Below are 22,150 nucleotides of genomic sequence, written 5' to 3'. Positions count from 1 at the left end.
AAAATATATCTGTCTGACCTTGAAAAACTACCTATCATGACTATAAATTTGATTATTATAGATGGCTAACTACTAACTTGTCTTTCTTTATTATCCTAAATAGCTTTCAAGTACTAAAACTTTATATTACACTTTTAAATGAGCTGCATAGGTACAATACATTAAACAAGAATAGAAACATCTATATGGTATAACAAAAATAACCTTACATTCATATCCATATACAAAAATCCATACCAGTGTAAAATATTTGAGACTAGTGGTTGTTCAAAAGTAGACTCAACAATCCATTCTTTTATCCTATCATTTCTATGTTATATCCCTCTTTTTCCTTTCAGAAGGAAAGCCCTGAATCTAATCTCCCTTGTTTAGCTTTCTCTCTGACCATTACCAGTGACAGCTTGTAACCAACCCCCTAAAATGATGACAAACATCCATAACCTATCAAATGACCAAAAATCACCCACTCCACTTCTTGGAAATGTAGGCATCATGTTCTATAAACTTCTTCCTGTAGTCTGAGGGTGATGGCATCTTTGGGGGACCCTGATAAAATTAGGATAATAATCAAGTTCTGGAAGAGCTAGCCATAACCTTTGTTGTTCAGTCTCTGTGCCATGGGAAAGTGCAAGGCTTATCTGCAGTCCTGACTAGAATAGTCCATGAGGCTGAAACATCTCAGCCAGCAGCCTTGAAGCTGTTCTGCATGCAGAACTCTGAGGAAACTGCAGCAGAGGCATCTGAGAGGCTGGATCACCTGGGCCACCCATTTTCATTGGTGTCTGGTCCCTTTGCAATGAAATACACAAACTTTCAAAGGTGACATATATATCTACATTAACCCAAGTATGGACCGTGCCTTGTACACTAGCCAGCCAAAGATGATTTTCTTGTTTTCTGTTTGAGCACATAAAATATAAGTCACCTGTCTTGCAGTTTTTCTAGGTTTATTTCTTTATGTGTGTAGCCAGGATTTTCAGGGGGTCTTCCCCTGATCAAACCTGATATCTATAAACCTTGAATGAATTGACAGCCTTTTGTTTTCTGTGGGAATAAAACCAAAACCTCTTCCCCAAAGAAATACATGTTCTGACTTCCATTTTAAAGTTAAGGCATTCCTAAAGTATCTAGGATGGATTAATTCAGCAATCCCTCTTACAATCCCATGTCTCTCAGCAGCTGTTTTTTGCTCATCTGCAACAATTTGAATCAAAAAATTCTAAGTCAACAAGGCACCATACATACAAGATCCAGATTCCCTGTGTATTTTCCATCTTTATGTGGCTTATCCTTTTGTATTATTTTATTATTTATAAACTATTTTTCTATGGCTTTCTGTACCCATTTTCTTTTCTGTTTTAAGCCTGTGTACATTTTTAAACATGCTATAACCTGTTTAGATGTTTTTCCCTGTCTGGATCTGTCTTTACTGAGTATCTGCAACATTCTCTCACTGTGTGAGACAAATCTTTTTTTCTTCTTTTTTATTATTAAGAAAATTTCTATTCATTTTACGTACTAATCACAGATTCCCCTCTCCTCCCACTTCCCAGCCTTCCCCACTACCCATCTCCCATTATACCTCCTCCAAGACAAGGCCTCCCATAGGAAGTCTGTAGAGCCTGGTACATTCAGTTGAGGCAGGTCCAAGCCCCTTCCCCTACACCAAGGCTGTGTAAGGTGTTCTATCATAGGCAATGGGCTCCAAAAAGCCCTCTCATGCACCATCCTGATCCCACTGCCAGGGGCCTCTTAAGCAGGTCAAGCTATACAATTGTCTCGCCTCTGCAGAGGGCCTAGTCCAGTCCCATGGAGGCTACACAACTATTGGTCCACAGTTCATGAGTTACCAGTGGTTTGGTTTGATTGTCTCTGTAGGTTTCCCCATCATGATCTTGATGCCTCTTTGCTCTTGTGAACTGGACTCCTGGAGCTCGGCCTGGTGCTTGGCTATGGATCTCTGCATCTGCTTCCATCAGTTACTGGATGAAGGCTCTATAATGACAATTAGGGTATTCACCAATCTGATTATTGGAGTAGGCTAGTTCAGGCACCCTCTCCACTATCTCTAGTAGTCTAAGGTGGAGTCATCCTTGTGGATTCCTAGGAACTTCCCTAGCACCCTGTTTCTTCCTATCGCCACAATGTCACCCTTGATCATGGTATCTCTTTCCTTGCTCTCCCACTCTGTCCCTGTTCCAGCTCCGACCATCCTCTTCCTTTATGTTCTCATCCCTCCCTACCCTCCATTACCCCCCCCCCCGTTACCCTCAGCTTACTCAAGGAGATCTCATCTATTTCCCCTTCCCAGGGTGATCCATGCATCTCTCAATGAAAAAAAAAAAGAGTTGGTTCTTTGAGAAAATCAACAGGTTAGACAAGCCCTATCCAAACCAACCAAAAGGCAGAGAGAGAACATCCAAATTAACAAAATCAAAAATGAAAAGGGAGAGATAACAACAGACAATGAAGAAATCCCGAAAATCATCAGGTCATACTTTAAAAACCTGTACTCTACAAAATTGGAAAATCTAAAAGAAATGGACGATTTTCTGGATAGGTGCCACTTACCAAAGTTAAATCAAGACCAAATAAACAATTTAAATAGACCAATAATCCCCTAAGGAAATAGAAACAGTCATTAAAAATTTCCCAACAACAACAATGACAACAAAAAAGCCCAAGACCAGATGGTTTCAGCACAGCATAGAATTCTACCAGAATTTCAAAGAGCTAATACCAATACTCTTCAAATTGTTCCACACAATAGAAACAGAAGGAACATTACTGAACTCTTTTTTTAATGAGGCTACAGTTACCCTGATACCCAAATCACACAAAGATGCAACAAAGAAAGAGAATTACAGATCAATCTCTCTCATGAACATTGATGCAAAAATACTCAAGAAAATACTGGCAAACTGAATCCAAGAACACATCAAAAACATTATCCACCATGACAAAGTAGGCTTCATCCCAGAGATGCAAGAATGGTTCAACATATGAAAATCTGTCAATGAAATACACCATATAAACAAACTGAAAGAAAAAAAACTCACATGATCATCTCATTAGATGCTGAAAAAGCCTTTGACAAAATCCAACACCCCATGATGATAAATGTCTTGGAGAGATCAGGAATACAAAGAACATGACTAAACATAATAAAGGCAATTTACAGCAAGCTGACAGCCAACATCAAATTAAATGGAAGGAAACTCAAAGCAGTTTCACTAAAACCAGGAACAAGACAAGGCAGTCCACTTTCCCCATATCTATTCAATATAGTACTCAAAGTTCTAGCTAGAGCAATAAGACAAATCTTAAACTGCCATGTCAGCTGCCACACGGCTCAGCTTAGCTCATGGCACTGGCAGCTGGCTCAAGTTCACAAGCAGTGGCCAGTAACCTCACCTCTGTACACTGAGCACTGGCCCAGCTGAGAGACTGCAGAACTAGAAAGCCCCATGTGGCTCCTTGTTTAGAACTCTTTTTTAGCTTTCTCAGGCCCTATGTTTGGATGTTTAAGCCTCATGTTGGATATCATGTGTAGTCAGATTTCCCTTTGAACTGCCAGCTCATAAGAAAATGGCACCGAGACTTCGTATTAATTATGAAAGTGTGGCCTTAGCTTAGGCTTGTTTCTAACTACGTGCTGTCATATGGCTCATGGATTTTACCTCCCCTCCTATATGTCCTGCTTCCTTTCTGTATCCTCTGGCATCTCCCCTGCCTAGATTCATCTCCTCTTTTCTCTCTGTCCAGAAATCCCACCTAACTTCTTCCTGCCCAGCCACTGGCTATTCACCTCTTTATTAAGTGAATCAGAAGGCACCTTGGCAAATATACATCTTCCCAGTGTACAAAAAGGTTATTCCACAACACATGAGACTGTGGGGGAGGTGAATTGCATATTAAAGTCACAATATCCCATCTCAATCCCCCAAATGTCTTATGGTCATTTTATAATGTAAAATATATTTAATGTACACTAAGAGTTCATACTTTCCCAAGGTCAAAATTCAAAGACTCTGTAGACTCAAGGAGATCTTTTAGCCTGTGTAAAAAAAATTTAAAAGTTTCCACACTCCAAAGATAAAAATGTCACAGAATTGACATTCTCACCCAAAATCGAAGGATCTTTTAATGAGATGGCTTAGTGGATAAAGGCACTCATCACTCAACCTGATGACCTGCATTTGATCCCTGGGACTCATATGGTAGAAGGAGAAACTGACTCCAGTAAGTTGTTCTCTGACCTCTGTACAAACACTGTGATGCACAAACCCACACGCTTTTTAATAAAAGTTTTAAATTTCTTATAGGTATATATCATATATATATATGTATATATCATAAGTTGAGTATATCCCACCCACCCTACTTCTCCCACCCTACTCTTTTCCCCATCTCTCTCCCTTTGTTCCCCTAGACAACTTTATTTCTACTCTCATTTAACATACGCATACATGATTCATGTGACTGTATAGGAACCACAAATGGGATAAGCTATGAGGGCTGATGGGAGGACCTGAACATCAGTTGTTGGAGCAGGATGCTGAGGACTTCTTGCAGATCCAGGATTTCTCTGTTCCGCACTTGTCATCATCCCAGCCAAGATCTGTCAGTTCTGCACAGTCAGCCTCTGGATGGTCTCTTTTTTTCAATGGGGACCAATATTTTTTAAATCTGCAAAAACCATACACACTGTGAACTTGTGTCCCTCCCCTCATCTATAAACCTTCTGGAAAATGGATGTCTTCATATTGTCCCTGAGTACCTATGGCAGACATGGTTTGTTCTAGCCCAGTAGCTTGCTTAGTGTCTTGTCCTTGACCCCAAAAGTCTTCTGGCTAATGTTGGAGACAGAAGTCCTTTTGATGAAGGTGTGATGTTTAGACACAGATTAGTTGGAGCTTCACATCCCAACTACATTATCGGGCTTTTACACTCTGGCTGCTGTGTACCCACTTTAACCACACCAGATAGCTAAGGATAGAACCCACTGAAATTATTCAAACTGGCTAATCCAAAAATCTGTTTTACTGTATCAATCTAGTCCTTCCTGCATGAATAGTGATGAGGGCTCTCGGCCACATCTCCCCTCCCTCTACCCATGTCATGGTTGAGCATGGCTATTATGCACATGGTCACTCAGGGTGTGGTATATATTCCTTGGAAACTAGGCATATAATCTTTTCAGTAGCAAACATCTCCAGAGTTATTGGCTTAATCATATAGCATAGTCTTGTTTTAGGATTTTTTTTTGTATGTGTACATTATTTGAGACCTCTGAAATTGGAGTGGCAGGTGACAGTGAACTGCCTGACATGGGTTCTGTGAACCTAACTCCTATCTTTTGCAAGAATCATACATGCTCCTAATTACTGAGCCATCTCTCCAACCCCTTAGATTCTTTATAACACACTATATTTAAGTTTCCAGAACCCAAGTTCCTCCTGCATCTCTATTACTGGAATTTCAAAGCATTTGCCATCTTACCTGAACTTGGGCATGAAACACCTTTCTACTCAGTAAGTGGCATATTTTTATGTCTGAGGGATAAAAACTCCAGACAAGGATCTTTCACATTAGTGTTTCAGACATCAGCCCATCCACCCCCATTTAACCCTTGTTTTTTGATCTACCTTGGCAACAAAGGTGACTCATCCACCCACTGCCATGAGCCTTCATGTTTCATGTCTGACAGCCCTATCCAGAGATGGCTTTTAATCTTATTCATCTTCTGTATGAAACTCTGTAAGGGGAGAAGAGTATTTGAGATATAGCTGAGTACATGATTTTCCATCCAGTGTCCCTGTAAAGTCTAGATGGTAAATCCTGTTTGCGTCAAACCTTCTAGGGTACCACACCATCCTCTCCAACATGTGTTCAGGAGAGTGGAGTCCTCCCATCACTGTGCCCTATAAGCAAATGACTTTCATGGAGAAGTGCACAGATGGCCTCTTGTCACATACACTTATTTTTACTGCATGTTTCTCTAACTTGTGAGTTTTGAGCATGCCCTCTTGGATTTACTCATGACTGACTGAATGTGTGAGCCATGTTTTAGCAATTGGTAAAGGCACACAACAGAGTTTTCTCTCTGTGTTATTAAGTACTAGACAACCTATCAATAGGCATTCTTTATATTTTCAAGTCTTCCTCTAAACCATACATACACACATGGTCAAGACTTGCTTGGTGTGTATGTGTGTGCACTTGTGCGTGTGCGTGCACGTGTGTGTGCGTGTGCGCGTGTGCACATACGCATTTGTGTGTATAAGGTATTGATTCTCCAATTCATAGCCCCCTTCTGTAGCTAGAGTTTTCCTGCTTTGCCCACAGTCAGGACAAATCTTTGTCACCCGCCAGTCCCACAGCCGCTCAGACCCAACCAAGTAAACACAGAGACTTATATTGCTTACAAACTGTATGGCCGTGGCAGGTTTCTTGCTAACTGTTCTTATAGCTTAAATTAATCCATTTCCATACATCTATACCTTGCCACGTGGCTGGTGGCTTACCGGCGTCTTCACATGCTGCTGATCATGGCGGCGGCTGCAGTGTCTCTCTGCCTCAGCCTTCCGCTTCCCAGAATTCTCTCTCTCCTTCTCCCACCTACTTCCTGCCTGGCCACTGGCCAATCAGTGTTTTATTTATTGACCAATCAGAGCAATTTGACATACAGACCGTCCCACAGCACCCTTCTCTTCCATTTCCCCTTGAAAAATCTATGTGCTCATCCACCTTCAACGCCTTGTCTTGTAGTAAAATATGTGCCCCCCATTTGTATCATGTCCCCTCCCTCCAAGGCTCAGGAATCATCAAGAAAGAGGGAAAGAAGATCGTGAGAGCCAGAGGTAGTAGACAGTGGAGGTGAAATGGACAGGGCAATTGTACACATGGATTTGCGGTGGCTGCACACTATCAAGCCAGGCAAAGTCTCAGCCTAGACAGGAGAAGGGCTCCTGAAGTCCCACCCTTAGCTGAAGAACTATTGACAGTTGATGGCTTTCAAGTAGAGAAAGTTAGTTTTTTCAGACATGTAGCTCCTGAGAGGATACCTATGCTCCAGTCTTAAATCCGTGCACATGTAGACAGCACTAAGGGGACTCCATGAGTTTAGAAAGAGAAAGTACATGAAACTGGAAGGGAAAATCATTGGGACAAGAAAAGAATTGGAGGGGGAGATAATAGGGTTTAGTCAAGAAACATGGTATGATGCATGAAATCTATAACAATAAAAAGATGTATGTCCCACTCCAGAATTGGGCATACCTGCTCCTCATCACTTTCGATGATGATTAGTTGGGCTCCTACTTCCTGGCAAGCAGTGAGGGAATAACTCCAATTACGTTTAGTTATGGAGAAGAAGAAACACTTTCCATGGAAAAACATCCAGTCCCAGGGGCAGGGGCGGCATATGAGGTCTGTTGAAGGAGGCTAGTTAGAATAAACCCACACTCGATTGTCTGTATTCCTGTGTCTGCTCAACCTTCTAGCCCTCCAGAGTCAGGAAACCCCAAGCATTACAGGGGGGAGACATTACCTTCTCCACTTCCTAAGTCTCTTCCTCATCCTAAAAGAATCCAGGAGTTCTCACCCCATCTCATTCTCAATAGGAGAAGTAGGAGCTAAAATCTCAGAACAGACTCCAGGAACTGGCATAATTGAATCCTTATTACATATACTTTCTTGTAAACACCAAAAACAGATTTTGGTGTTATCCTGCATTCCCAATTGACAAAGACTAACATTAAGGCTTAAAAGGGTCAAACTCAACCAAAGTGCCCCCACATGGGTAACCCATTAAGACCCTTGAGAGTCAGCTTTTGATCACACACCGACTCTAGGCTTCAACTGCATGAGCTCCTGGTAGATCTCCTCCTGATCCTGGGTGCAGGGAACCTTTGGAACTGCAACAAGAAAAAAAGAAAGAACTATTAAATACCTAAAGTGTGCCATAGTCTACACAACCTATGTAGTAACACATTGTCTGAGAGCCAACTATTTGTTATACAACACTTAAGGAAGAGGAATTCTGAGCTGGAGAGATGACTTAGCTAGTAATTCACTTGCTCTTCAAGCATGAGGAGCTGAGTTCAATCTCCCAGAACCCACATTCTAAAATTCAGGCATGTTGGTGTATGATGATAATCATGGTTCTGGAGATTCAAGAACAGGTGGATCCCTTGGGTTCACTAGCCAGCCAGACTTGCTTGCTTGATAACTTACATAAGAGACCGTTTTTCAATAAACAAGGTGGGCAGAATCTGAGGAATGACCACTGAGGCTGTCTACAGCCTTAGTGACTACACACACACACACACACACACACACACACACACACACACACACACACACCATGGAGAGAGGGAGAGTGTATCACCATCCAGAAAAGACTGAATTACAAGGGCAAGTGGAACAAAGACCCCCTCCCATTCCTCTTCCATTTTCCCTGCTGTAGATATTGGAGAAGTCCTGAGATATGCTTAGAGTCACAGAAGGACCAGGTTCCAGCTTCAGTCTTGTCTCTCTCCTAGATCTGTTTGTACCAGCCAAGAGACCAGCATTAAGATCCCAAGTACTCAGAGCCATCTGACCTTGGAGAAGAAATGCCAGAAGGACTCCAGTGAAGAGAATGAGGAAAAGCAGCTGCAGCATGAGGGGGGCCAGGCCATGTCTCACACGCCCTGTGGAAGAGAAGAACAGGGTTTCAGCACACATGTGCCCTACATCAGCCAGGCCCAGGGACACGCAGGCCACCAGCATACTCCTGCCCAGACACACAACTTTAGAATTCAAGCTTCTAGGTTGCCATAGCCACAAGTCTGGGTCTCAACCTCCCAGGACCCATGTGTACAGAATTCCATCTTCCGTTTCACAGGAACCAATAGCTAGGAAGCATCCACTCCTCCTCAGCCTCTCTCTGTGCAGTGACTACAAAACTATTGGATCCAGAAGCTATTTGGAAGCCAGAGCCTGACACTGGCCATCAGCTTCTACTCTGTTCAAATCAGAGGAGAAAAAATAAGAGCCTGGCCAGATTACTCTTGATTGCCCACTGGAAACTGATGGTAAGACCAATTGCTGAAGAGAACACACAGTTTAATCACAGGACATGGAAAAATCAAATTGACAATGATCTGGAAACTTCCTCCTTGCTAAGCAGTTTTTGTAGCCCTGGAATGTGCTGTTCAGGCTTCTGGGGTAGAAAAGCCATGGACAGTCTCATCCAGCTGTGAACCCTGAGAACTACAGTGATGACTAGTGTAGCGAGATGTGCCCACTGATGCAGTAGTGCCAGGAGCACTATACAGGCAACCAACCACTCTCTGGTAACATTTAAAGCCTGCTCCACAAAATGGAACTCATGCCTGGCAATGTAAATTGAACCAAGAATGTGTACCTCAGTAGTTTCTGAGGTCCTAAGGGTGACCTAATCATTATTTTGCCAAACGGATAAGGTATCAAACTGCCTTCTAAATATTCTATATTCAATAGATTAGTGTATCTCTCAGTCTTCATCAGAGAAGTTTCTCTGGGTGGTGGATAATGGTTAATACAGAGACTCGTGACTAGTTAAAGTGCAGAAAATAAGTGTCTGTGGTGTGCTCAGTTATAAATGGGGCATCTATGTCACAACCCTCCTGACAAGGCAGGGAGAGGTTGGAGGACTGAGTGAGATAGCATCTTCTGGACATGACAGTCCTGCTGCACTCATGAACTCAAGAGGCTGTGGTTTCCTTCACAAGACCTGCACGAGATCAAGCCAGTCAACATTCCTGCATGAGCAAGGGAGGGGCTCATGAGCTCACACCCTTAGCGGAGGAGCTATTGACAGTTAATGGTTGCTAGAGGATGTTTAATTAATGGATGAAGTAAAATTGGCATATATGCACACTGAGGTTTTACTGATCCATGCAGAGGAATGAATGTATGTCACTTTCAGAGAAATCGGTGGAATTGGAAATTATCATACTAAGCAAATAAGCCAGATTGAGAGAAACAAGTATTACAGGTTTTCTCTCATACACACAATACCGCTATCTATCCATCTGTGTGTTATCTACCTGTCTGTCTGTCTGTCTACCTGATAGTCAATCTATCTGTCTATATAATCTATCATCTGCATATATATTACCTATCTATATGAAAATATAAGTGATAGTAGGAGGGAAATTATATATAAAATAGAGGAAGAGAACCAGACAGTGGTGGCGTGCGCCTTTAATCTCAGCATTCAGGAGGCAGAGGCAGTTGGATCTCTGAGTTGAAGTCTAGCCTGGTCTACAGAGCAAGTTCCAGGACAGTCAGAAATACACAGATAAACCCTGTCTTAAAAAACAAAAACAAAAAAGGAAAAGAAAAAAAAAGACAAGAAAAGTAAGTTGGAGGAAGGGGGTGACAGGAAAGGATGATGGGGACAACAACAAATACAAGAAAAGAAAATGTCACATGGTGATTATTCTACATGGAATACATACATGAAAATAACATAAAACAGAAGTGAAACTATTGTGGGGTACACATTCTGAAGTGTGTAGGGAAACAGAGAAAAATCCAATACTACACCTGTAAAAAATGTCATAAGAAACTCAGTACATTATACATTTTCTAAAACAATTTATAAAAAACAAAAAGAACTCCAGAGTTAAGACCCTCCCTTGACAGGGAACCCATAAAAAGCTGCTCTACCACCAGCCACTCCCCGTTTCCAGGAGAATGCAAGAATCTTTGCCCCATCTATTCCAAAATGAGGAAAGTAAGGACTTTATAACTCTGAAGGAATCCAGAAGATTGTGTCTGTGTATGGATGCTGCAAACAGCATGTGTCATCCTCAGTGTTACCCGTGTCTCTCTTTCTCAGTTGAAACAAGTAAAGCACATTGGAGGCCAGGGACACAGGGGACCACACCACAGAGGTGTCTGCTCTGGAGGCCAGGGACACAGGGGACCACACCACAGAGGTGTCTGCTCTGGAGGCCAGGGACTCAGGTGACCGCACCACAGAGGTGTCTGCTCTGGAGGCCAGGGACTCAGGTGACCTCACCACAGGGGTATCTGCACTGGAGGTCAGGGACACAGGGGACCACACCACAGGGGTGTCTGCTCTGGAGGCCAGGGACACAGGGGACCACACCACAGAGGTGTCTGCTCTGGAGGCCAGGGACTCAGGTGACCGCACCACAGAGGTGTCTGCTCTGGAGGCCAGGGACTCAGGTGACCTCACCACAGGGGTATCTGCACTGGAGGTCAGGGACACAGGGGACCACACCACAGGGGTGTCTGCTCTGGAGGCCAGGGACACAGGGGACCACACCACAGAGGTGTCTGGTCTGGAGGACAGGGACACAGGTGACTACACCACAGAGGTGTCTGCTCTGGAGGCCAGGGACACAGGGGACCACATCACTGAGACATCTTTAGGCACATGGGGAGCTGGTTTTTGGTCACTTACCGATTTCAGCTTTCACCTCTGTTATTTCATTATAGATCGGCTCCTCACCCTGGGAATAGGACATATCAACAACTGTGCCGAGAAATGAAGAAGTTAATGTTCATCTCTGGTCAACTGGTAATGAAAATATGATGCATACACGGTGGAATTTTGTTCAGTTGTGAAGAAAGATGAAGTCTGTAAGAAATGAATGAATCTGGAAAGCACAGTGTTTAATGAGGTAATCAGACTCAGAAAGACAACGCCTGCTTATGTGGGTCCCAGCCTGTAATGAGATGGCAATGATAGGGAAGGAGAAAGGAGATAGAGAGGGGGATTACAGGAGAGAGTGGGGGCCAGGGAGAGCGAGGCCGGGGGGTGATGGAAGAGTAGGGTCTATTACACGGTGTGGTGTTAGTTTCTAACTGACACCTTGACACAATCGCCTGGGAAGAGAGTCTCAGTGAGGAATTTTCTCGATTGCGTTGGCCTATGATCATGTCTACAGGAAATCAATGTGATTGTTGGATGATCAGGGAGGGCCCAGCTTATGGTGGGCTGCACCATTGCATGGCTGGACCCTGAGCATGAAGAGTGAAGAAAGCTGTCTGAGCATGACAGGACAGCAGCATGAGAGCACGCTCTTCTGCTGCTCTGGGTCAGCCACCTCAAGCTCCTGCCTCTGTGACTTCTCTGCAGCAGTGGACTGTAACCTGGATTAAACCTTTCCTGTCTTGAGTACTTTCTGTCCAAGTAGTTATCAGAGCAGCAGAAATTAAGCTAGAACACACATTTTGTTTTAAAAAAAAGGCCATAGTGATATCCAATACCATGTACATTAATTTACAAAAATTATCATTATATATATATATGTTCTGTGCCATATCTGTACTGAATCCCCAGGAACCTGACTTCTGAGACATCTTGTTTAATACCATTTAAACAGGAAAAACCCTAATTAAAAAAAAAGCAGTCTTAACACAGGTTAAACCAAGCTCTCACTCCATACTGCTCCTTCTGCCTCTGGTCTTCTACATCAATGGTGTTAGAGACCATGATTAACTCTAACATCTACTGTAAGACTAAATTCCCACTTCAGATGCATCTTCCTTCTGAGCTAGATGCCCCAGAGTAGAAGCTAGCCCTGTGGCGGGTCAACTCTGACCTTGAAGAGGGAAGTCCAACACAAACACAGCCAACTGAGCAAAGGAGAGAAGCTGCAGGACACTTAACCTTTAGGAGAGAAGAAATAGACCTTCTAGCCTCTACACAGCCCGGGGATGACCTGGTCACCAGGCTTCTCCTCAAGGTTACATAGGATGCTGGGTTAAGGAGAAGCTTCAGTAGGTAAAGCGTTTGCTTCAGTAGAAGAAAGCCTTGAGGCTTGGGTTTAGATCTGTGGAACCCGTGTAAATCCTGAAACAGTAATGTACATCTGTAGTGCAAGTGATCCATGAGCAAGGGAGGAAGTAGAGACATGAGAATCCTTGAAAGCTTGTGGGGTCAGCTAGCCTGCCATATGCACCATGAACGAGAACCTGTCTCAAGGTGGAAGGTGAGCACTGACCAACAACGTTAGCCTGTGTCTTCCACAATTGCACTACATCCTGTTTGTACCTGCACTTGTACAAATACACCACAGCTCTCATGTGCATGTATGCATGTGTACGTACACACACACACACACACACACACACACACACACACACACACACACACATTTTTAAGTGCATAAAATCCAAAGCACCATTCATCATTTTTCACCCCAGAGTCAATCTTAGTCCAGTGGTGTAAGCCTTCACCATCTAGGACCTAGAAGCCCAGAGTTCTAAATGCTACCTCTGTAAACCCAGGGATTAAGAGGAGCAACTTCCATAAAAAACTCCTACAGAAAACAGGCATGAGGGAGGAAACTGCCCACCCCTCAGCCTCTTATCCCTGCTGTACCTGAAAAGCTATGAAGTCCAGAAGCTGGCTGGAACTCAGAGCCTTTGGAGGAAGATCTGTTGCCAATAGGGTTCAGCCCCTGCTCTGGTTGAGAAGAGCATCAGTAAGAGCCAGGGGGAGATGTGAACTGGTCCCGGTGGAGCTCCCATTGTTTCATCCTGTCCTCACCCAGTGGGACCAGCTCCCTCACCCCAACTTTCTTGGAGTTTCTCATTGTCACTGCTGCTTCTTAGTGTGCATGACTCCTGGACAACAGCTCTCAATTGTCACACTCTCTTGCTCAGTCCCCAAACCCTCAGAAAGACAAATAAGGAAGTGGGTTCTACACTGAAAGAGATAGAGTGGAGGTGGAGCCTCTCATGTGGAATGGTACTTACCGGATATTGTAGAAAATTGGCTTGAGAAAATTTGGTATCTCTAACAGAAAGAACTACTCCACTTATGGTGTGACCAAACTGTGAACTGCTTTTAACATTTTCAATGACTTCTGAAATAAGAATCTTTGTTGGAGGGGGCCAAGCAATTCTCCGAGTCTTTCATAAATGCCATCTGTCCCAACCCATGCTTTGCTTCCTTGGTTTGACATTGTCCCCATTCACAGCGATTTCTGCTTGCTGAACCATTGTTGCTGATAGTTGCTTGGTGCTTGTATCTTCAGCCATGTTTATGGATGATTTCCTCTGCTCATTCACTGAATTTACCCACACTGATAGTTAATCCACCGTCTATTTAGCAGGTAAGGAAAACCAAAGCACAGTAAGTTAGGATTCAGGCTCTCGGCTACACAGCTCCTTCATGGGAAATCCAGAATTTGTTTTTCTCCCTTCTTAAAATGAAAACTTTTATCCATTCTTTGACAATTCTATACATGTATGCAACATATCTTTATCATATCCCCTCCCAACTTTCTTTTTTACTTTCCAGTGATATACCCCCTGTGGACCTCCCTCCAACTTTCGTGTGTTCTTTTCTCTCTTCCTTTCTTGTAACCTATTGAGTCCAATTAATGTTGCCACCTGCTGAAGTGACTGATCCTGCTGGCTTGAGTATGTCCCAGACTTATGCAAGCAACTATAGATGAGTCACTTGATAGATGAGTGCAATGGCCATGCTGTGTCCAGAAGACAGCATTTCACAGCCCCTCCCCAGACTCTGGCTCTTACATTTGCGTTTTTCCCTGTTCCCTGAGCCTTGAGATCACTGATATAGCAGTTCCATTCAGGACTGAACTCTCGCTCAGCAGTTACTTATTCTTAACACATTAACCAGCTATGAATTAATCATTGCTGCCTATCACAGAAAGAGGCTTTTTGTCCAAGGCTGAGAGTAGCATTAAACCATGTGTATAAACATCAATATTTAAAAGGTATATTGTAGATGAAATTCTAAACAGTCTTAGTAAATAAGAAACACAGAGCCAAACACAGAGGTAAAGAGCCGAGGAGATCAGAGAGTCATGACTTCCTTATCTTACCACATCGCCGCTGCCGTTTCCCCAGAGAGAGCTTTTTTTTTTTTGTCTGACTTGTCTTTTATTGCTTTTCTGTTCTGCCTTCTCATTGGTTCTAAACCCAACCACATGACTTCCTCGTCACTGCCTTTCTATACAGACCTCCAGGTCTCTATGGTTGGTACTGGGATTAAAGGTTCATGTCACTCTGGCCACACTAGTGGAAGCCCATGAACTGTGAACTGGTGGCTGTGGAGCCCCCATGGGACTGGACTAGGCCCTCTGGACATGGACGATGATTGTTTGGCTCAAACTGTTTGGGGGGCACCCAGGCAGGGGGATCAGGATCTGTCCCTGGTGCATGGGCAAGCTTCTGGAATCCGGTGCCTGTGGTGTGGCACCTTGCACAGCCTTGGTGCAGTGGGAAGGAGCTTGGACGTGCCTAGGCTCAGTGTGCTGGGCTCTGCTGACTCCCCATGGGAGACCTCGATTTGGGGGATGTGGGGATGCGGGGTGGCTTCGGAAAGAGGGCTGGGGGGTGGAAGGAGGGAGGAGGGGGGCTCTTTGGATAGCATGAGGACTAAGTAGAAAATTTCTTAATAAAGAAAAAAAAAAGGTTCAGGTCATCACACTTGGCTGTGTCCTTGACCACACAGGGATTCTGCCTGCCACGTGATCGGATTAAGGGTATATGCTACCACCACTTGACTCTGCTTATGGCTCACTTTGACCTCTGATCTCCAAACAACTTTATTTATTAACATACAAATAAAATCACATTTCAGCACAAATGAAATATCATCATAGTGTATAAACATGAATATTTAAAAGGTTCCCCTCCTTGGGAATATGGCCTCCTGGGACATAGGCTTTTGACCAGGTCTACATGGCACGGTGAACTGTCTACTGCAGAAAAGGCCTCAGATCCAACCAGAAAGCCATAATTACTCCTGGCATTATTGCACTAGTGAAAAAAGTCCACGAATACTGTGATGTACACGTGATTGATGCTGAGAGACAAGAGCAGTATGTACAGCATTATCCTTAAAGGACCTGCTTTCAATGATGTCAAAGTGGAAATTAATTTTCAATATGAAAATTTGGGGGGGGGATATGTATTAAAATCACAACGCTTTTCAAATCTACTTCTTCAAATCCATGTCCTTCTTACAATTGAAATCATTCTATCCCAGGGATCCACAAAGACTTGTTGTTCCAGCTCCAACTCAAAAGCCCCAAAGTTCCAACTATGAGCCTATAAAATGAAAAGAACATTTCCCAATTTTAATGATGTTGCTACTATATCCAAGTCTATCTGCTTGCTACCCCCCTCCCCACCAAAACAATACTTGGAACATGAGAAAAAAATTCAGATTTGTTCAATGGATAATCATCTGAGAAGTGTTTGTTCTCTGCATTTGTTAGCTTTTCTGATGCTATGACAGACTGTCTGAGAAAATCAACTTGCAGACAGAACATTTATTTTGGCTCACTGTTTGAGAAGTTTAATTTCATGGTCCTGTGATGCCATAGTTTCTGGCTTGTGATGAGGGAGAACATCATCACTAGGAGCATGGGGTGGAACACAACTGCTCAGCTCATGTCAGCCTTCAAGGAAAAAAATGCTGCTGCATGGGGTGATGATGGTGGTGATGATGATAGTGGTGGTGGTGGTGGTGGTGGTGGTGGTGGTGATGGTGGTAGTGGTGGTGATTGTAGTGATGATGGTGATGACGATGATGATGATGATGACCACAACAATAATGATAATCAGGAGAAGGAGGATGATAAGAAGATGAGGAGGAGGAGGAAGAGGAGGAGGAGGGGCTACAGGCACAAGATTGGATTTTACCTCTAGATAGGCCCAAGGCACTCAGGAAGTTCCACATCTTTCCACAGCTTCTGGGGAAGGTGGAGTCCCAGATGACCCATACTGGATTCCAAGTTGGATTCACAAAGTCATAAGAAGTCACACATCTCCCAGAGGCTTCAGCAAAAGCTGTGGACCCAAGAGAGGATTAAATCTGACTTTAGGTTAGTCCCACAGGTGTGTAGAAGTTCCACGTTTCATAGCATCTTCAACCTAAGTTGTGGACATGGGGTGGGAACAGGATGTCACCATGAGTAGTAAGATCTACCAGTGTGTGTGGGGGGGGGGAGGTGGCCAGGTGTCCCACAGCTCATAGAAAAGCTGTGACCCAGGGAGGAGGTACAAGCTGACATAGGACAATATCTCATAGGAACACTCAAGACAGAGCTTAAATGAAACAGAGAAACCTAGAATCATTAATTATATCATAAATCAAATGGACTTAATAGATATCTGCATAACATTCCACCCAAACACCAAAGAATAGTCTTAGTTGTGATTACTATTGCTGTGATAAAACCTCATGACCTAAGAAATTTGGAATGGAAAGATTTTATTTCACTCACAATTCCATATTTCAGTCACAATACATCATGAAAATCAATGAGGGTAGGAACACATGTAGGATAGGAGCCTAGAGACAGGAGCTGATGCAGAGGCCAGGGAGGAACACTGATTACTGGCTTGTTCATCATGACTTGCTTATACTGCTTTCTTAAAGAACCCAGGACCATCAGCCCAGGAATGGCCCCACCAACATTGGGCTGAGCTCTCTGCATCAATCACTAATCAAGAAAATGCCCACCAGCCAGTTCTTATGGAACATTTTCTCAATCGAGTGTCCCTCCCTTCAAATAACTCTAGTTTGTGTCAAGTCCACATAAAATTATCAGCACAAGAACATACATTCTTCTTTTTTTCTTTTGGTTATCAAGACAGGGTCTCTCTATGCAGTAGTCCTGGTTGTCTTGGAATTTGATATTTATACCAGGTTGGCCTGAAACTCACAGAGATCCAACAACCTCTGCCTCCCAAGTGTTGGATTAAAAGCATGCACGAACATATTCAGCCTAAGAACACACATTCTTTTCAGCAGCCCATGAAACTATCTCCAAGTGAACACATATAAAGATACAAAACAAGTCTCAACAGATCTAGGAAAATTTAAATCACATCCTACATTCCATCTGACCACAATGAAATAAAGCTGGATGTCAACAGCAAAAGAAACTACAAAAAGTACAAAACACAGGGAAACTAAAAAACATACTGCTAAGTGATAATTCAGTCAAGAAAAAAATAAAGAGAAATTTAAAATTCCTATAATTCAGTGAAAATAAAAAAAAAATCCAAAATCTATGTGAACAGTGAAGGCAGTCTAGGACTAAATGCCTACCTCAGAGAACTTAGATATCTCTAATTCATCATGTAATTATGTGCTACAAAGCTTTGTAAAAGTAGGAACAAACAATACCCTAAGTCAGTAGACAGGAAAAAATAACCAAATTCAGGGCTAATATAATAAAATAGAAATGAACGATTGCAAAGAATCAGTGAAGTGAAGAGTAAGTTCTTTGGAAATTAACAATGTTGCCAAACTTTAGTTAAATTAACCCAGAGAGAGAGAGAGAGAGAGAGAGGATCCAAACTGATAAAATTAGACACAAAAAGGGAATTGTTACAGAAGACACTGAGGAAATGACAATCTTTAGGACACAGTGTGAAAATTCTATTCCTCTAAACTGGGAAGTCTAAATAAAACAAATGGATGCCTTGATGCCTCCAACTTACTAATTTAAATCAAGATGAAGTAAATAATTGAAACAGATCCACAACTCCAATGAGATAGAAGCAGTGATTTAAAATCTCCCACTTAAAAAGAGCCCAGGAACAGAGAATTTGACCAGACCTTCAAAGAAGGACTAACACGAATACCCTCAAATTTATTCCTTAAAACAGAAAAGGAATACATCCAAATTATTTTTATAAAGCCAGTAATACTCTGTTACAAAAACCAGACAAAGATACACACACACACACACACACACACACACAGAGAGAGAGAGAGAGAGAGAGAGAGAGAGAGAGAGAGAGAGAGAGAGAGAGAGAGAGAGAGAGAGAAAGAGAGAGAGAATTATAGGCTGATCTCTGTGATGAACATAGATGCAAACTTCTCAATAAAATGCTTGCAAACACAGCTCAACAAAGTATCAAAAAATCATCCACAATGATTAAGTCAGCTCCGTTCCAGAGAGACAAGGATAGTTCAACATGTATAAATAATCAAACATAACAACACGTCATTAGGAATAATGTCATTGCTGTGTCCGTCCATTGAGCAGAATTGCAGTAGCTTTCCCCCTAGGGCCCAGAAGCTATCTAGTCTCAGGTTCTTAGACTCATTAACAGTGTCAAATGTGTGATCCATAACACGGGCTGTGACTTAAGTCCATTAAACGTGGTTGGTTACTCCCTTAACATTAGTGCTGCTATACAGCCATGGCTCACTGCATCACTCAACTCATCAGAGAAGCTTCATTCTATATATAATAATTAACATAGGACCCACAGCTGCAGATATTGAGAAACCTGGGACACTCAGTTCTAAATGAAAGGTCTTTATTACATTCAAGACTTGGGATCCATGTGGAAGAGGTAGAAAGATTGTCAGAGACAGAGTTGATGGATCTAGATACAACAGGAGTGATGCACATATGAACTCACAGAGATTGTCACAGCACGCACAAGATCTGAAGTTTTAAGCCAGACAAAGTCCCAGTGCTGAGACTGTGAAGTGGACTCAAAGTCCCACCCCTAATCAAGAATCTATTGTAGTAGGGAGCCACTGGGAGAAGGAAGAACCAGTGTTTTCCAGTGGAGTGACACTGGTTATACCAACCACATTCCAGGGCCAGCCCTTTGCTCAGGAGTGGTAGGCCAAGACAAATGGACTCCATGTGTGTACTTTTATTGTTGTTGTTTTTTATTATTTGGTGAGTTTTGTCTTCTTTAATTTTGTTTTGTTGAAGTTGTATTTGTTGGTTTTGGTTTTGTTTTGTTTTGTTTTGTTTTAAGAGAAAGAGGCTGGAGAGCAAGACCACTGCTGAGACAAAAGCTTCACTGGAGTATCATGGTGACAGAGACACTAATGCCTCTGATAGTCTTTGGTCCTCAGAGCCCAAAGAGGAACAGGGTTTGATAAGGATTATGAGCTGAAGTCTAAAGCATGGCATATTATAAACAAGTTTGGCACTTAGCACTAATCAGTCTCTTCAGTTTCTCACCTATAAAACCAGAACCAGCCAACAGACCTTTACAAGATCCATGGCCAACAGTACTGTGGTAAAGATACACCCTGAAAACAATCAAGAATCAAGATGATGTTACTGGACCTCATAAGAGAAGTGGATCCCAATGAACAGTGGGCTGAAGATATGGAAGGGGTGCTGTTGAAGATTACCAATGACTTCTTTGACAGTGTAGTAACAATAGCTTGTCAGCTCCTTTTGAATTGCAAGCCCAGTACTTTGGAGGTGAAATGCCTCCAGCTTCATCCAGAATGCCAGTAGAGCATGTGGATCCCAAGATTTCAGTCCAAAGACATCTGGCCTGACAAAAAAAGCTAAGACCACAGATGCTCACAAGCAGAGAATAGCATCAACCCAGAAAACAACCAAAAAATAATCCAGGGAATGATCAGGGGGGTGATGAAATATGTACATAGATATTTGAGTTGAGTTCTTAACTATCCAATCCTTGGGATTAAAAAATGCATTACAAAGGAACTTATAATTTATATTAACAGTAAATAAATATCTGTAATGACTGAGAAGATCTCCCAAAAGAATAAAGCCTCCTATTGCAAGCTCCGGTCTTTTCCTTGCCATCAAAAAACAGCAGTGTATCATCCAGAGATTTTATTTGTAGTTTATTATATAAGTAATTGAATGCAGGACATGTTGCTGTGTTTAGTGAATGGAGGCTTTTCTCTGTCCCACCCTACTTTGTGGCCATTTCCAAATAATCACTCAGAGGCTCACATTAATTATACGTGTTTGGCCAATGGCTCAGGCTTATTACTAACTAGCTCTTACATTTAAGTCAACTCATTTCTAATAATATTTGTATTGACATGTGGCCCATGGCTTACTGGTGCTCTGGTATCGTGCTCCTTTGGCAGCTGCTGACAGCTGCCTCATTGTGTCCTTCTTCATCTCTGTCTTCAGTTTGAATGTACTGTTTAACCTTATTCCACCTGGCTATTGGCCAAAACAGCTTTATTTATTAACCAATGAGAGCAACATATACCCACAGTGTACAGAAGGATATCCCATAGCAAGACAGTGGTAGTAGGTTTGTATAGGGTTTGTTCCTTCCCCTTCTCCTAGTCCCTGTACTTTGTAATTTCAGTGTTTATATGAATATGAACTTGATTCACTCTTCCAGAATAAAGAAGTTATTAATTGAAAAAAGAAATAGAAAGACCATGAAGTTGGGTGGGGACATGGGGAGGATCTGGGAAGACTGGGGAGGAGAAAGAATACAATCAGAATATGTTATATAATAACTTTTTATATAATGAAATGTAATAAAAATTTAAAGAACAATAAAGGACAGAAGAATGGAAAAAGTCATTAAACATAATCCACCACATAGATATACATAAGGATAGACACCGCATGATTACCTCATTAGATGCAGAAAAGGCCTTTGACAAAATTCAACATCATTCCATAATAAAAACCATGGAGAGACTAGGGATGGAGGCAATATATCTCAACATAATAAAGTCAGTATACAACAAACCCATTGTAAGTATAGCCCTAAATAGATAAGAACTTGAAGCATTCCTACTAAAATCAGAAACAGGACAAAGATTCCACCCTCCTTATTCCTGTTCAAGACAAGAGGAGAAAAACAGGATACAAATAAAAAAGGAAGAAGAGTATCCTTATTTGAAGATGATAGGATTCTATGCATAAAGACCCTAAAGATTCCACAAAAATTCCTGAATCTGATAAATACATTTATCCACATAGCAATATAAAAACTTAACACAAAATCAGTATCTTCGTATATACAAACATACAGAAAAACAAATCCAGAAGAAATGAATCTCATTTACAACCACCTCAAAAAAAATCTTAGAATAAATCTAACCAAAGAAGCAGAATACATATACAGTGAAAACTTTAACGCTGTGGAAAGGAATTGAAGAAGATACCAGAAGAGGGAAAGACCTCCTATGCTCCTGGATTGGTAGGATTAATACTGTGAAAATGGCCATCCCACAAGAAGCAATCTACAAGTTCAATGTAATCCCCATCAAAATTCTGTTACAATTTTTAGAATGGAAATCTTCTACTGTGGAAACTTTCTAAAATAGATACATACAAAAATACAAAACAAGTTTAAACAGAGTTACTCTGTAATGGGGAAA

General features: G+C 42.2%; 1 protein-coding gene and 1 pseudogene across 3 annotated transcripts; one reads left to right on the top strand and one right to left on the bottom strand.

The window, feature by feature from the left end:
- Positions 1-1,537: 1,537 nt before the first annotated feature.
- Positions 1,538-13,692, bottom strand: LOC143270482 (CD209 antigen-like protein E). Of its 3 annotated transcripts, none has more exons than XM_076560597.1 (8): positions 13,391-13,692; positions 11,465-11,641; positions 8,607-8,696; positions 7,848-7,919; positions 7,282-7,433; positions 5,649-5,758; positions 4,532-4,689; positions 1,538-1,995 (listed from the first exon to the last, which is right to left on the bottom strand). In XM_076560597.1, exons 2-7 carry the CDS (start codon positions 11,526-11,528, stop codon positions 4,539-4,541), a joined length of 639 nt encoding a protein of 212 aa, XP_076416712.1. In that variant the 5' UTR covers positions 11,529-11,641; positions 13,391-13,692; the 3' UTR covers positions 1,538-1,995; positions 4,532-4,538. The 3 variants fall into 3 exon arrangements, with proteins under 3 accessions (XP_076416712.1, XP_076416713.1, XP_076416711.1); XM_076560598.1 differs by having other exon boundaries at positions 11,465-11,536; XM_076560596.1 differs by lacking the exon at positions 13,391-13,692 and having other exon boundaries at positions 11,465-12,270.
- LOC121825318 (transcription initiation factor TFIID subunit 12 pseudogene) lies at positions 12,970-20,394 on the top strand (annotated as a pseudogene).
- Positions 20,395-22,150: the final 1,756 nt, after the last annotated feature.

Source organism: Peromyscus maniculatus, chromosome 23 (genome assembly GCF_049852395.1).
Source record: "Peromyscus maniculatus bairdii isolate BWxNUB_F1_BW_parent chromosome 23, HU_Pman_BW_mat_3.1, whole genome shotgun sequence".
In the NCBI taxonomy this organism is placed as follows: Eukaryota; Metazoa; Chordata; class Mammalia; order Rodentia; family Cricetidae; genus Peromyscus; species Peromyscus maniculatus.
Note: the sequence above shows the minus strand (reverse complement) of the source record. Positions and strands in the feature narration are given on the sequence as shown.

What these genes read in the sequence shown, in the direction of transcription:
- LOC143270482 (XM_076560597.1), bottom strand. Translation starts at nt 11,528, where the DNA reads ATGTCCTATTCCCAGGGTGAGGAGCCGATCTATAATGAAATAACAGAG. An exon ending in TCTGGCATTTCTTCTCCAAG is followed by an intron (nt 7,920 to 8,606) that starts GTCAGATGGCTC and finishes TTCTTGTTGCAG; the next exon opens with TTCCAAAGGTTCCCTGCACC. An exon ending in GCAGTTGAAGCCTAGAGTCG is followed by an intron (nt 7,434 to 7,847) that starts GTGTGTGATCAA and finishes CTCCTTCAACAG; the next exon opens with ACCTCATATGCCGCCCCTGC.